The 16,706-nt window shown below is 39.9% G+C and overlaps 1 protein-coding gene across 3 annotated transcripts in view; it reads right to left on the reverse strand.

Moving 5' to 3' along the window:
* Positions 1-16,706, reverse strand: part of CHCHD3 (coiled-coil-helix-coiled-coil-helix domain containing 3) — a 209,727-nt gene that overhangs the window by 185,646 nt on the left and 7,375 nt on the right. For all 3 annotated transcript variants that reach the window (XM_075855097.1, XM_075855096.1, XM_075855095.1), the window contains exon 2: positions 5,646-5,763. In XM_075855097.1, the coding sequence (XP_075711212.1) occupies positions 5,646-5,763 (118 nt within the window). The remainder of the gene's footprint in view (positions 1-5,645; positions 5,764-16,706) is intronic.

The following is a 16,706-nucleotide window of genomic DNA, read 5'->3' on the forward strand; positions in this document are numbered from 1 at the left end:
AAAAATGGTCTAATAATGTGCAAACATCAAATTGCGCCAAACTGTGTCAATTTGCACTAAAATATGCCTCATTTTTCAACACTTTCTAGACCCAGTAGTAAATCTGCCCCAATTAACACTTTGAGCTGTGTGGCTTTTGTAGGTTATTCTGATTTGGGTCAGTCCCAAAGCATAAACTTGAGTTTATATATGCCCGAATTGTAGGTTGTATTAACTCCTTCCCGACATTTGACGTACATGTACGTCATGGAAAGTACTGACTTCCCGCATCTTGCCGTACATGTACGCCAAATGTTTGGGACCGGCTCAGAAGCTGAGCCGGTCCCATCATCACCGGATCTCAGCTGTATCTTACAGCTGACATCCGGCTGTAACGGCGGGGACCGAAATTAGCTTCGATCCCCGCCATTAACCCCTTAAGTGCAGCGCTCAAACGCGATCGCTGCACTTAAGGTGTTTGCAGCTCATCGGAACCCCAGTAATGAAATTGCCGGGGTTCCGGTGGCTGCAATGGCAACCGGAGGCCTAATACTGGCCTCCCGGTCTGCCTAGCACCGAAGCCGGTCAAGATCCGCCCGGCGGCGGAGCCTGATCGGCTTCCGTAGCTGTCGGCAAGATGGCGCCGGGTCAGGAGCTGATCCGGCGTCATCAGCGGTGGAAGTCAGCTGTACTGTACAGCTGACATCCACCTGTAACGGCAGGAAGCGGAGCTAGCTCCGATCCCTGCCATTAACCCCTTCGATGCAGCAATCGAAAGTGATTGCTGCATCGTAGCGGTTACTAGCAGATCGCCAGCCCTGACAGGCAATCGGGACTGGCGACTGCTGTTATGGCAACAGGAGACACAATGGTCTCCTGCTCTGCCATTACGGAAGCCGATTTAGGCCCCGCCGGGAGGCGAAGCCTAATCGGCTTGCTGTCAGTGAATGACTGACAGATCTAATACATTGCACTACATAGGTAGTGCAATGTATTAGAAAAAAAAAAATCTGACCGTTGGACCTTCAAGTCCCCTAGTGGGACTTGAGAAAAAGTGTAAAAAAAGTATAAAAAAAGTGTAAAAAAAAGTGCACAAAATAAAAGTTTGAAAACAGTAAAACTTTCAAGTAATCAAATAAAACACAATCCCCCTTTTACTCTTATCAAGTCCTTTATTATTGAAAAATAATAATAAACCATATGTATTTGGTATCGCCGTGACCGTAACGACCGGAGGTATCAAAATATTATATTATTTATTGCACGCGGTGAACAGCGTAAAAAAAAACGTAAAAAACGTTACCAGAGTTTCTGTTTTTTGGTCACTTTGCCCTACAAATATTAGAATAAAAAGTGATCAAAAAGTCGCACGTATCCAAAAATGGTACCTATAAAAACTATAGCTCGTCCCGCAAAAAACAAGCCCTCATACACCTCCGTCGACAAAAAAAATAAAAAGTTATCGTTCTCACAACTTGGCGACAGAAAAAATACATTCTTTTTACAAAAGTAATTTTATTGTGCAAAAAGTTGGAAAACATAAAAAAGTGCTATAAATTAGGTATCGCCGGGATCGTACTGACCCGCAGAATAAAGTTAACATGTAATTTATAACGCATGGTGAACGCTGTATAAAAAAAAAACGAAAAAAGCTGTGCCAGAATTGCGTTTTTTTGTTTACCTGGCATCCCAAAAAATAGGATAAAAGGTGATCAAAAAGTTACATGTACCCCAAAATGGTACCAATAATAACTACAGCTCGTCCCGCAACAAACCAGCCCTCATACCGCTACGTCTATGAAAAATAAAATTAGTTATGGCTCCAATAAGTCAGGAAATAAAAAAATATGCAGTTGTGCCCGAGGGGAACATTTCTTCTGTTTGAAGAGGCGATTTTTCAAGGACCTAAAATTAGGGAACCAGGAAGGGGAGGGCCCAAACATATCCGCTGGAAGCGACGGTGCCCGTATTATACCAGGACAACACTTCCTAGCAAAATTCCCCAAACTACAAAGGCGTGGAGTGTGGATCAAAAGGGGGATAATAAAGGACGCCATATATCAGTGCGACACCAGCCTGTGCAGAAATGATTGTGTCACAGCGTAACACACATCTATGGATTATTTTATTGTTTTTTTTTACCCCGTTATTATACCACCTGACTATGCCCCTTATATACTCCGCCCGGCTTACATATGCCCTACATTATAAACGGAAACACCAGTAAGACTCCAAACAAAACTACTACCAAGCAAAATCCACGCTCCAAAAGGCAAATGGCATTTCCTCCCATCTGAACCCTACAGCGTGCCCAAACAGCAGTTTCCTTCCACATATATGGCACCGTCATACCCAGGAGAACCCTTTTAGCAATTTTTGGGGTGTGTGTCTCCAGTGGCATAAGCTGGGCACGACATATTTGCCACTGAATGGCATATCTAGGGAAAAATATAAATTTTTAATTTGCACCATCCACAGCGCATTCATTTATGGAAAAGACCTGTGGGGTGAAAATGCTCACTACACCCCTTAATAAATGCCTTGAGGGGTGCAGTTTCCATAGTGGGGGTCACTTATCAGGGGTTTCTTTTTATTATTTCACATCTGAGCCTCTGCAGTTGTGAACCAATACTTTGTAAATCGCCAAATTAGGCCTCAATTTTACATGGTACCCTTTCACTCCTGAGCCTGGTCGACTGTCCAGGCAAGAGATTAGGGCCACATGTACGGTGTTTCTAAAACCAGGAAACCCAGCATAATAATTAGAGAGCTGTCTCGTTATGGTGGCACAAGCCGGGCACCACATATTGTCCACATATCTGTGGAAAAAATCCCATTTTCACTCTGCAACATCGAGTTCACACTAATTTCTACAAAACACCTGCAGGGTTAACATGCTCACTACACCCGTAGGTAAAAGCATTGAGGGGTGTAGTTTCCAAAATGGGGTCACTTCTGGGGGGTTTCCACTGTTTTGGGCCCACAGGCGCCCAGAAACCAATCCAGAAACATCTGCACTCCAAATGGCGGTCCTTCCCTTCTGAGCCCTGCCGTGTGCCCAAACAGCAGTTTATGACCACATATGGGGTATTGCCGTACTCGGTAGAAATTGCTTTACAAATGTTGGGTTCTTTTTTTCCTTTATTTGTTGCGAAAATGAAAAAATTTGCGCTAAAGCTACGTCTTATTGAAGAAAAAGGATTGTTTTTATTTTCACTGCCCAATTCTAATAAATTCTATGAAACATCTGTGGGGTAAAAATGCTCACTACGCCCCTAGATGAATTCCTCAAGAGGTGTAGTTTCCTAAATGGTGTCACTTTTTGGGCGTTTTCATTGTTTTTTCCCCTCAGGGGCTTTGCAAATGTGACATGACCTCCGCAAACCATTCCTGCTCAATGTGATCTCCAAAACCCAAATAGCGCTCTTTCCCTTCTAAGCCAAGCCGTGTCTCCAAACAGCCGTTTATTACCACATGTGGGGCATTGTTTTACTCGGGAGAAATTGCTTTACAAATTTTGTGGTGCTTTTTCTCCTTCAGTCCTTGTGGAAATGAGTAAAAATAAGCTAAACCTACATTTTCTTTGAAAAAATGTTGATTTTTATTTTCAGGGCCTATTTTCCAATAATTTATGCAAAAAACCTGTTGGGTCAAAACGCTCACTATACCCCTAGATAATTTCCTCAATGGGCGTAGTTTCCGAAATGGGGTCACTTGTGGGGGGTTTCCACTGTTTTGTCCCCTCAGGGGCTTTGTAAATGTGACATGGCCTCCACAAACCATTCCTGCTAAACTTGAGCTCCAAAAGCCAAATAGCGCTCTTTCCCTTCTCAGCCTCGCCGTGTCTCCAAACAACCGGTTATTACCACATGTGGGGTATTGTTTTACTCGGGAGAAATTGCTTTACAAATTTTACGGTGCTTTTTCTCCTTTAGTCTTTGTGAAAATGAGAAAAAAAATCGCTAAACCTACATTTTCTTTGAAGAAATGTTGATTTTAATTTTCACGGCCTACTTCTAATAATTTCTGTAAAAAAGCTGTGCGGTCAAAATGCTCACTGTACCCCTAGATAATTTCCTTGAGGTGTGTAGTTTCCCAGATGGGGTCACTTTTGGGGGATTTTGACTGTTTTGGCACCGCAAGAGCCCTTCAAACCTGACATGGAGCCTAAAATTTATTCTAACAAAAATAAGGCCCCAAAATCCACTAGGTGCTCCTTTGCTTCTGAGGCCGATGCTTCAGTCCAGTAGCACGCTACGGCCACATGTGGGATATTTCCTAAAACTGCAGAAACTGGGCAACAAATATTGAGTTGCGTTTCTCTGGTAAAACCTTCTGTGTTATAAAAAAAATTGTACTAAAAATTTATTTCTGCAAAAAAATATGAAATTTGTAAATTTCACCTCTACTTTGCTTTAATTCCTGTGACATGTGTAAAGGGTTAAGACATTTTCTAAATGCTGTTTTGAATACTTTGAGGGGTGAAGATTTTAAAATGGGGTGACTTTTTGGGAGTTTCTAATATATAAGGCCCTCAAAGCCACTTCACAACTGAACTGGCCCCTGTAAAAATGGCCTTTTGAAATTTTCTTGAAATGTGAGAAATTGCTGCTAAAGTTCTAAGCCTTGTGAGGTCATAGAAAAATAAAAGGATGTTCAAAAAACGATGCCAATCTAAAGTAGACATATGGGTGATGTTAATTAGAAACAATTTTGGGTGGTATAACTGCCTGTCTTACAAGCAGATACATTTAAATTGAGAAAAATGCTAATTTTTGCAATTTTTCGCTAAATTTTGGTGTTTTTCACAATTAAATACTGAACATATCGAGCAAATTTTGCCAGTAACATAAAGTCCAATGTGTCACGAGAAAACAATCTCAGAATCGCTTGGATAGGTGAAAGCATTCCGGAGTTATTACCACATAGTGACACATGTCAGATTTGAAAAATGAGGCTCGGTCAGGAAGGTCAAAAGTGGCTAAAGAGGGAAGGGGTTAAACAGATGTTGTACAATTCAATGGAAAACTAGAGCAGTTGTCCATAGCAACATGTCACCACTCTTATTTTCCAGCTGGTCTTAGAAAAAAAAAAGTTCAGGCCACTGCTCCAGTGATAACACTTTGCTGTATACCATTTGTGGCAATCCTTTAACAGCATTCTTCATGCAGAGAACTACTGGAGGAGCGATAGGCACACAAATTCTACTCCAATTCAGCGCATAGAGCAGTATACTGCAAAAATCAGAACAGTCTGCTTACTGCAATAAACATTGTTTGTTCAGAAGAATTGTTTTATTTTTTTTTATTTTTATTTTTTAAGACCAACCGCTGTGAGTCCCACTGATTTCAAACACAGGAGTCACACGTTTGCAATTGTAGCGAAGTGGAGGCCACATTTGGATGGTCACCATCCGTTATAGAGAACGGCTAATATCTATCTCCTGTAGACTACAATGGAGAGTGAATGTGCACATGAATCCTCCTCTCAGCTGCAAGCATAGGACACTGGAAAATAACGGTAATCCTCAGTTGGAGTACAACATAATATGGTAAGATGACCACCAAGGATACAGGGGGATACACTGATACCCCCCTAGGTTGATGAGCTCTTACAAAAGACAATTATTTTACCAACAACAAGTTAAATACTAGCGGTGTACATACCTGCAAAACTACTAGGGATGGGCTGTTCAGTAGGAAGCCTTGGCTGTGCAGGTGGTGGTTGCAGTCTGGGAGAAGGCGAAGTTGGTTCTCTCATACGGTTAATAATATTATCAGACAGCTATTAAAATAAGAAAAAAATAACTAAGTAACATTGCATCAAATCATGGTTTACTACAGCTTTACATTGGATGTTGGCATTCATTTACAATCTATATCAATACAGAAGTAAAACTCTGACCAAAATTCTTCTCCAAAACAACTTTGGGTTCCACAGATCTCTAAACTGAAAGAGCCAAGGTATTTGGGAGCAACACAACACCATTCACTGAGCGGTCGTGCCTAGACAGCAGCAGGTACACTGTGAATGCAAAATACTCTGAAGACTGCACTGTGGAACTAATGCAATGGCCTTAGTGGTGATGAGGGTCCCTGTAAGGCCACGTTCACATAGTGCGGATATGCTGTGTGAGTACACAGCATCTCCATCCTGGAACATGCAGGGAATTCCACACACTAAACCAAACCAAAATTGTGGTGCAGCTTTTTTGGTGGACAAGCCCTCGTTGAATGGGCTCTGATGCCTTGTGGGGCACATAGTCCTTGGGACTTGTAGGCTTCTTGTATGGTAGTTTTTACCCATCTCGCTAGAGAGCCTTTTGAGGCTTTCTTTCCCCCAAACAGGACAAATAGATTTTTATCTCGTCTCCAGGAGGAGGTTCTATCCAGATACTGAAGAATTGTTCGCCTGACATCCAGGCAATGGAATTTTTCTTCTTGTTGGTTTTTTGGATCTGGATGAAAGGAAGGTAGAATTATTTCTTGTTCTCTTTGGAAAGCAGTAGATACCTATGGAATAAAGGAGGGATCCAGCTTTAGGATGATCTTATCCTCTTGTACTTTTAGGTACGGTTCTATGATTGACAGAGATTGGATTTCTCCAATCCTTCTTGCTGAAGAATAGCGACTAAGAATGCAGCTTTTAGAGTTAAAAAGTGAATACTAATTGTGTCGAGCGGCTCAAAGGGAGGCTCACAAAAAGAGTCGTTAACACCACATTCAAATCCCAAGTAGGAACTGATTTCTTTAGGGAAGGTTTCAGTTTAGAGACCGCTTGAGTGAATCTTCTGATCCACCGATGTTCAGCCAGGGGAGTATTAAAAATATTTCCTAAGGCTGAAATCTGTACTTTTAAGGTACTAGGACTAAGCCCTTTTTTGAATCCCGATTGTAAAAAAATCTAGGATTTTCGCAATGTTGGGAGAAAAGGGGTCTGGTCCTGGGTCTCCATACCAGGAACAGAATTTCTTCCAAATTTTTTGATAGATTTTTGAGGTAACTTCTTTAGGACTTGATAAGAGTTGAAATTACCTCATCTGACAGACCGTGGTTCCTCAAGATCTGCCTTTCAGGATCCAGGCTTATAATTTCAGAGTTTCTATTCCCTGAAAGAATAAGGGACCCTGGGAGAGAAGATTCTCGCTGACTGGGAGCATGATAGGGTCTTCCAACGCTAGGTATTTTACGATTGAAAGGCATAGGCCAGATCCATGCCCCAGGGTTGGGTCAATGCATCTACTCCCAATGGGTTGTCTCTGAGATTTAAGGAGAAGAATGTCTCTACTTGCGAGTTTTTCCTTGTGGCAAACAGGTCTATTTGTGGATAACCCCACCTTCGGGTTAAGGACAGAAAGACTTCCCCGTTTAGGGACCATTCTCCAGGGACTCCCTTGTCTATGTTGTTTGTGCAGAGCCACCACAGGAGGGATGATTTCACAGTCTCGGAAATTTGAATTCAGGAAGCTCTGTTTTCGATCCCACTGGGACAAGATCAGATTCTGTAAGGGTCTGGAGTGAAATTGACTCCATGGAATAGATTGGATGCAAGACGTCATCATTCCCAACATCCGCATACATTCCCTTATGGAACAGGCGTCTTTCCCTCAAAATTTCCTTACTTCTGCCAGTAGGAGTATTTGTTTCTCTCTTGGGAGGAAGGAATGTTGAAGGGAGGAGTCTAGCAGTACTGCTAAGACCTTCTGTTTTTGGGGAGGAAGACTCGACTTCTGAAAGTTGATATTCCTGTAGTAGGGAAAGAACCTGTGACCGATGACTGTCTAAGATAGACGGAGTATCTGCCGTCAACAAGAAGTCATCTAGATACGGTATAATTAACTTGTATTGAGGAAAGGAAAAGTGGGACAAGAGTATTGGTTCCTTTAAAGAAATGTGAAAAATACGAAAACTTTATTTAAAGATTTTTAAATTTTTAAAAAGTTATCCAATGTGGGTCTATTATATTGTGGTGTAGATGACCCCTATCAAACACCTTTGGGCAAAATTAGCCTAAGTATTTATTATCTATCATTTGTTACTGTAATACACTATTATAATCAGACTTGCTTTTAGTATATTCCTCTATAACCAGCTTAAATATTGCTCTATTGTGAGCCAAGTCTATTATGTCAGAGTTAAGTAACCATAGGGCAGTAGTTTTTGTTCCCAGTGTGCTGTATTCACATATTCTCCTTGTATCAAAACTATGCTGTATTTATATACATTGAGTGTATCAATTGTGTGCTGTATTTACATGCATTGATTGTATCAATGCTGGCTGTGAGTAGATGTCTTGACGTCCTCACCTTGTGACAGATGACGGGTAAAAGCACAATAGATATATTACTGGGAAATTTGAATTCACCGTTGGTTATACTTAATGTGGTGTGCCAGTTAATCAGTCTGGCAATCCAGATCGCGATGATATATGTCAATCACCAGCGCTATAATTTTTGCCAGTGGTGAGGTGCACTATATGAAGTGCGCTTATGGTTGGATGCTTATAGTGGGTTAGACATCAATTAAGTGTCATGTGCATCGCTAACCATCGCTAACCCTGCTTCTAGGACAGACAGTATTACAACAATTATAGTATGATGCCCTGCGTTGCTACGCCTAGAGTTTGAGGATACTATGTCAGCGTCTAGAACGTTAGCACCGCTAAATTCGGAAGACGTAGGGCAGGATTGTGTAAAGTATTTGAGCTGAGCAATCTCTATGTGCTGTTACGATGATACAGTGGACGCTAGCAGTATTTCCATCTGTCAGCGTTCGGCGAGATTGCGGGCTGAGCTGTCTCTATATGCCGCTGTGAGAACTGTGCGGACGCTGTCAGTGGGTTAACTCGGCAGCGTTCGCCAAAATTTCATCGATCTCCCAGCTAGGACGGGCAGGAAAAGGTAGCTAGGCTCAAAGTTAGATTGACTACTGGATTGTATTCCAGATTATTGATAGATGCTAGACCTCATACATTGGTATCGTACTTTCGTATGGTTTAGACACCCTGACTCGCCGGTTTTGGCGCCCTTAAATACGGTGGGTGCCGATTGACCGCTATAAGGGCCAATAATGTTTTTAATTTCGACAGTGTGTAAATGACGGGTGGATTAATTCCAAATGCCTGTCAGAAGTGCTCAATGTTGTGTATTTTCAGAAGACCATTTATTATCAAAAATTATATATATATATATAATATCTTTTAGCCAGTAATGACTATTATGCCTGTTTTATTAATGTTTTTACCCATTATTATTTTTATGTTTTTGTTTTTGTATAGAATACATATACTCTTAGAGTTTCTATTTCATGAATCTACGAAAATAGCCTCCTGTATATATTTTTCAAATGCATAAAATACATAAACGAATGCACATATATTCTTTGTTTCTTCTTTGGTAAGAAATAGGGCAAAAGAGTATTAATAAATTATCCTATGAAAATTTATGAAAGATTTTTTGAAAATTTCATTTGATAGGATTTCAAAAAGATCAAATAATTTTTGGTCTAGTTCTTAGACTCAAATTTCTTTAATTATACAAGGTGCATCAGATTCCTTTCATGATGTAAAATATCAAGATATCTATAAAAAACAGCCAAAGTTGAAATTTTCATTTAGACCATGTGGATTGACAGAATTCATTTGAAAAATCCACTGACTTTCTCTTTTCAAAAGGGCTTCATCAAGATTGCCCCCTCTGATGCCCAATTTAAGTTGGCAAATTGCCCAACCTTTGAGGTTTGTCCAATCCAAATTGTGACATTCTTTATAGTGTTTGGCAATTGGGGTCGGGGTGAAGGGCTTGTTCTGTGTCTGACTATCCTGCTTGTTTTTTTCATAGTTTAGGATGGAGCCGATATGTTCTCTAATTCTAAATCTCAGTTCTCTTTTAGTTTTGCCCACATATCTGAGACCACAAGGGCACTCCAAACAATAGATCACGCCTACTGATGTACATTTGATATGTTCCCTAATATTATAGCTTTTACCCGAACCATCCAAAAAGGACTTGGTACTCTTGAGAATTCTGCATGCTTTGCATAGCTTGCATGGGTAAAATCCTGGTGTGGCAGTTTTTTGTTTGTTGTTTGTGCGGGAGAAGTGGCTTGAGACAAGCAAATTGGAGATGCTTTTACCTTTACGGTAACCTGAGGGAATTTTATCTCCTAAAATTTTACTTAAATCAGTGTCTGTTTTTAGAACATGCCAGTGTTTGTTTAAAATGTCCAACATTATGTTCCAGTCCTCATGATAATCCGTGATGAATCTTGGTTGAAGAGGAAAGACCGTTTCTTTTTTGGGGTTAGGAGATCAGTTCTGTTCGTTCTTAGCGCTATATTGTAGCCTTCTTTTATACTCCTATTCGAGTAGTTTCTCATCTGCAATCTTGATTTTAATTCTGCAGCTCTCTGTTTGAAAATTTCAAAAGTTGAACAATTTCGTCTTAGACGCAGGAATTCTCCTCTGGGAATTCCCCTAATGGTACCATGAGAATGTGCACTCTCAGCATCCAGTAGGCTGTTAGTAGCGGTTTCTTTCCTATATAGATCTGTATTAAGTTCTCCATTTTCATCCTTGTATATTTTGATATCCAAGAATTAAATTGAGCTGTAACTAAAATCTAGTGTCAGTCTAAGATTGAGATTGTCATTTAGTTGGCGTATGAATTCCTGAAGGTTGGAGTCAGTATCACTCCAAACTATCAAAATATCGTCTATAAATCGCCGCCATAGACTGATATGGTTGGTAAATTCATTCATCCTATCATCAAAAACAATTTTTTCTTCCCACCAACCCAAATAGATGTTCGCAAAGGTTGGAGCAACTGCCGCTCCCATTGCAGTTCCACGTACCTGCAAGTAGAAGCGACCGTCAAACAGAAAGTAATTTCGTGTTAGAATAAATTTCAGGGCACGAAGGACAAAGTTCTTCCGTATAGGGTTATAATTAGAATCTTTTGAAAGGAAAAATTCTACCGCTCTACATCCCCTGGAGTGGTCTATACTCGTGTAAAGGCTTTCCACATCACAGGTCACTAAGATTTCATCTGGGTTTAAGTTTATCCCTTCTATTTCCTTCAAAACCTGCATTGTGTCTCTGGTGTAGGAAGGCAACTGATACACAATTTCTCTAAGTTCACTATCCAACCAAATACTAAATTTTTCAGTTAAATTTCCCACACCAGAGACAATAGGTCTTCCTGGGGGGTTGTTCCTGTCTTTATGTATCTTTGGAAGCAAATATAGGGTAGCTATCCTGGGATCTTTCACCGATAAATATTTCTTTTTATTAAGGGATATAGCTCCCAAAGTATGACCATCTTCAATCATATTTCTGTATTCTTGTACAAATTGTGATGTTGGATCACCCCATAGTGGTTTGTAGCAGTCTTTGTCCAGTAGTTGTCGTTTGGCCTCATGTATATATTTGTCCTTAGGCCAAACGACAACATTACCACCTTTATCAGACCGCTTATAGACCACATCGTCCCACAGTTTAAGTTCTCTCAGTGCTCTCTGCTCTTCCGGCGAGATGTTGTCATATGTTGTGTGGATAGGTAGTGATAATATGTCTCTACTCACAAGGTCCAAAAATACCTTAATTGCTGGACAAGTGTCCATTGGTGGCATGACAGTGGATTTAGGCTTGAGATGTGTTTTAGTTCCAAAGGTTGGATTATTAGTCGCATCTAGATTGAGGTTTTCAGATAGTAGTTCCTCCAGATTCTTGATGGTCTCCATCTCTTGTTCTAATATTGAGGGGATGACCATAGTTTGATTTACTGATGAATTAATATGTTCATCTCTGGCAAAGATCTTTTTATAAGTTAGTTTGCGTCCAAAGAGGTGCAGGTCCTTAATTATAGAGAATTTGTTCAGTTTAGTTGTAAGACAAAAATTCAAACCTCTTTTTAGAACCTTAGCCTGAGCCCCAGTCAGAGAGTGTTTAGACAGATTAATCACTTGTAGTGAATCCAGAGGTACATTTGTTTTATTTAAAAGTTACATTCTGCGTTGTGTTAGATTTTTTTCTTTTCCCTCTCTGGGATCCCCTGAATCCCCATGTCCCTCTGTCCCGTAAAAAAGGGACTTCCGAGTTAGGGTTTGTCTCTCTGCCTATTTCTAATTGTCTTTTGGGTAAACCCTTTGGTCTATTCCTACTACTTTGTGCTGGATATTCGGACTCTGACTCTGAGGCTTCTGTTGCCTCAGTGTCAGTGTCCGTAAAATTGCGTGTCTCTATATTGTCGAGACTGTTGGTCTTATTTTTGTTACTATTCAGCCGGTTAGATTTCTTTTTGCCCCATTGGTAAACTTCCCCCTTAAGGTAGTCTGATTGATCTCTTAAATATTTTCTCCTTTTTCTATTTTTAACCTTTGTCTCTACAATATCAATCTGGTCTAGTGCTTTGTTAAAAGCTTCTTCAAAGCCACGTGAAGTCTGTAGTTCCGGAGTAAGTGTTTCTATCTCTTTCTCTACTTTCTCCAAGATATAGGACTCATCTTCGATTAATAACCCCATCAAAGTTCTGGAGCATTCAGTCAGGGCTGTTTCCCACTTTTCTCTCAATCCAGATTTTGACAGTTCATATGAGGGAAAAAGGGAAACATGCAAGCCTCTTGAAATTAATCCTTGCTCCAAATATTGCGATAGGGTTGACTTGGTCCACGTGGATTGTATTTGTCTAATTTGTAAGTCCTTGAATTTTTTTAAGTTCCTCAGCATCCAGATTTTTATCTGGTCGCTGTGTATCAGAAATTGTGTTTAAGGAAAAGACATTGGAGAGTTCTTCTCTCTGCTTTAAAAGTCTTGAGTTAATTTGGTCTGTGATTTTAAATTGAGCCATAAATAGCAACACACTCGATGTAAGAGTATTCAACTGAATTTGTCCAAGCAGGACAAGATGATTTGTCAATAATAGGAGGTTTTTGCAAATACCCTCACTTTTTATATTATATAATTGAGTGTTGGAACCAAAATGGTGTATACCACCAATGTTATGTAAATATGTATTGAGGAAAGGAAAAGTGGGACAAGAGTATAGGTTCCTTTAAAGAAATGTGAAAAATAAGAAAAACTTTATTTAAAGATTTTAAATTTTTTAAAAAGTTATCCAATGTGGGTCTATTATATTGTGGTGTAGACGAAATTACTTTCTGTTTGACGGTCGCTTCTACTTGCAGGTACGTGGAACTGCAATGGGAGCGGCAGTTGCTCCAACCTTTGCGAACATCTATTTGGGTTGGTGGGAAGAAAAAATTGTTTTTGATGATAGGATGAATGAATTTACCAACCATATCAGTCTATGGCGGCGATTTATAAACGATATTTTGATAGTTTGGAGTGATACTGACTCCAACCTTCAGGAATTCATACGCCAACTAAATGACAATCTCAATCTTAGACTGACACTAGATTTTAGTTACAGCTCAATTTCATTCTTGGATATCAAAATATACAAGGATGAAAATGGAGAACTCAATACAGATCTATATAGGAAAGAAACCGCTACTAACAGCCTACTGGATGCTGAGAGTGCACACTCTCATGGTACCATTAGGGGAATTCCCAGAGGAGAATTCCTGCGTCTAAGACGAAATTGTTCAACACATCGGCACCAGAGGCTACAGATGATTCTGCAGCAGCATCAGCGTTTGCAGGTAAGTAGCTACATCTACTTACCTGCAAACGCCGATGCTGCTGCAGAATCAACTGTAGCCTCTGGTGCCGGTGTCCTCGCTCGTCTGACACGATGCAGGACCTGTGAGTGACGTCACAGCGTGATCTCTCAAGAACACGGCTTTGTCTGCACTGCCAGAAGCTGGGCGTTCTGAAGAGAAGTGGATGATACTTCTCATCAGAGCGCCCAGCTAGTAAAAGTATTAAAAACGCCCCGATGTACGCACCTAATACACGCCCACTTGGACTTTTGCAAGCCTCATTTGCATAACTACAAAAATGGTCATAACTTGACCAAAAATGCTCGTTTTTTAAAAATAAAAACTTTACTGTAATCTACATTGCAGCGCCTATCTGCTGCAATAGCAGATAGGGGTTGCAAAATCTGGTGACAGAGCCTCTTTAAGTAAAATTTTAGGAGATAAAATTCCCTCAGGTTACCGTAAAGGTAAAAGCATCTCCAATTTGCTTGTCTCAAGCCACTTCTCCCGCACAAACAAACAAAAAACTGCCACACCAGGATTTTACCCATGCAAGCTATGCAAAGCATGCAGAATTCTCAAGAGTACCAAGTCCTTTTTGGATGGTTCGGGTAAAAGCTATAATATTAGGGAACATATCAAATGTACATCAGTAGGCGTGATCTATTGTTTGGAGTGCCCTTGTGGTCTCAGATATGTGGGCAAAACTAAAAGAGAACTGAGATTTAGAATTAGAGAACATATCGGCTCCATCCTAAACTATGAAAAAAACAAGCAGGATAGTCAGACACAGAACAAGCCCTTCACCCCGACCCCAATTGCCAAACACTATAAAGAATGTCACAATTTGGATTGGACAAACCTCAAAGGTTGGGCAATTTGCCAACTTAAATTGGGCATCAGAGGGGGCAATCTTGATGAAGCCCTTTTGAAAAGAGAAAGTCAGTGGATTTTTCAAATGAATTCTGTCAATCCACATGGTCTAAATGAAAATTTCAACTTTGGCTGTTTTTTATAGATATCTTGATATTTTACATCATGAAAGGAATCTGATGCACCTTGTATAATTAAAGAAATTTGAGTCTAAGAACTAGACCAAAAATTATTTGATCTTTTTGAAATCCTATCAAATGAAATTTTCAAAAGAATTTTCAAAAAATCTTTCATAAATTTTCATAGGATAATTTATTAATACTCTTTTGCCCTATTTCTTACCAAAGAAGAAACAAAGAATATATGTGCATTCGTTTATGTATTTTATGCATTTGAAAAATATATACAGGAGGCTATTTTCGTAGATTCATGAAATAGAAACTCTAAGAGTATATGTATTCTATACAAAAACAAAAACATAAAAATAATAATGGGTAAAAACATTAATAAAACAGGCATAATAGTCATTACTGGCTAAAAGATATTATATATATATATAATTTTTGATAATAAATGGTCTTCTGAAAATACACAACATTGAGCACTTCTGACAGGCATTTGGAATTAATCCACCCGTCATTTACACACTGTCGAAATTAAAAACATTATTGGCCCTTATAGCGGTCAATCGGCACCCACCGTATTTAAGGGCGCCAAAACCGGCGAGTCAGGGTGTCTAAACCATACGAAAGTACGATACCAATGTATGAGGTCTAGCATCTATCAATAATCTGGAATACAATCCAGTAGTCAATCTAACTTTGAGCCTAGCTACCTTTTCCTGCCCGTCCTAGCTGGGAGATCGATGAAATTTTGGCGAACGCTGCCGAGTTAACCCACTGACAGCGTCCGCACAGTTCTCACAGCGGCATATAGAGACAGCTCAGCCCGCAATCTCGCCGAACGCTGACAGATGGAAATACTGCTAGCGTCCACTGTATCATCGTAACAGCACATAGAGATTGCTCAGCTCAAATACTTTACACAATCCTGCCCTACGTCTTCCGAATTTAGCGGTGCTAACGTTCTAGACGCTGACATAGTATCCTCAAACTCTAGGCGTAGCAACGCAGGGCATCATACTATAATTGTTGTAATACTGTCTGTCCTAGAAGCAGGGTTAGCGATGGTTAGCGATGCACATGACACTTAATTGATGTCTAACCCACTATAAGCATCCAACCATAAGCGCACTTCATATAGTGCACCTCACCACTGGCAAAAATTATAGCGCTGGTGATTGACATATATCATCGCGATCTGGATTGCCAGACTGATTAACTGGCACACCACATTAAGTATAACCAACGGTGAATTCAAATTTCCCAGTAATATATCTATTGTGCTTTTACCCGTCATCTGTCACAAGGTGAGGACGTCAAGACATCTACTCACAGCCAGCATTGATACAATCAATGCATGTAAATACAGCACACAATTGATACACTCAATGTATATAAATACAGCATAGTTTTGATACAAGGAGAATATGTGAATACAGCACACTGGGAACAAAAACTACTGCCCTATGGTTACTTAACTCTGACATAATAGACTTGGCTCACAATAGAGCAATATTTAAGCTGGTTATAGAGGAATATACTAAAAGCAAGTCTGATTATAATAGTGTATTACAGTAACAAATGATAGATAATAAATACTTAGGCTAATTTTGCCCAAAGGTGTTTGATAGGGGTCATCTACACCACAATATAATAGACCCACATTGGATAACTTTTTAAAAATTTAAAAATCTTTAAATAAAGTTTTCGTATTTTTCACATTTCTTTAAAGGAACCAATACTCTTGTCCCACTTTTCCTTTCCTCAATACATATTTACATAACATTGGTGGTATACACCATTTTGGTTCCAACACTCACTTATATAATATAAAAAGTGAGGGTATTTGCAAAAACCTCCTATTATACGGTATAATTACTATACCCTGACTTCTTATGAATGCCATGATCTCTGCCATAATTTTTGTAAAAATTCTGGGGGCGGAGGAAATGCCGGAGGGGAGGCAGACAAACTGGAAGTGGAGAATGGAAGGACCGTCCTGAATTGCGAATCTGAGGAATCTCTGGTACGCGGGGTGGGTAGGAACGCGATAATACGCATCCTTTAAATCGAT

This window comes from Rhinoderma darwinii, chromosome 3 (assembly GCF_050947455.1).
Source record: "Rhinoderma darwinii isolate aRhiDar2 chromosome 3, aRhiDar2.hap1, whole genome shotgun sequence".
NCBI lineage: Eukaryota > Metazoa > Chordata > Amphibia > Anura > Rhinodermatidae > Rhinoderma > Rhinoderma darwinii.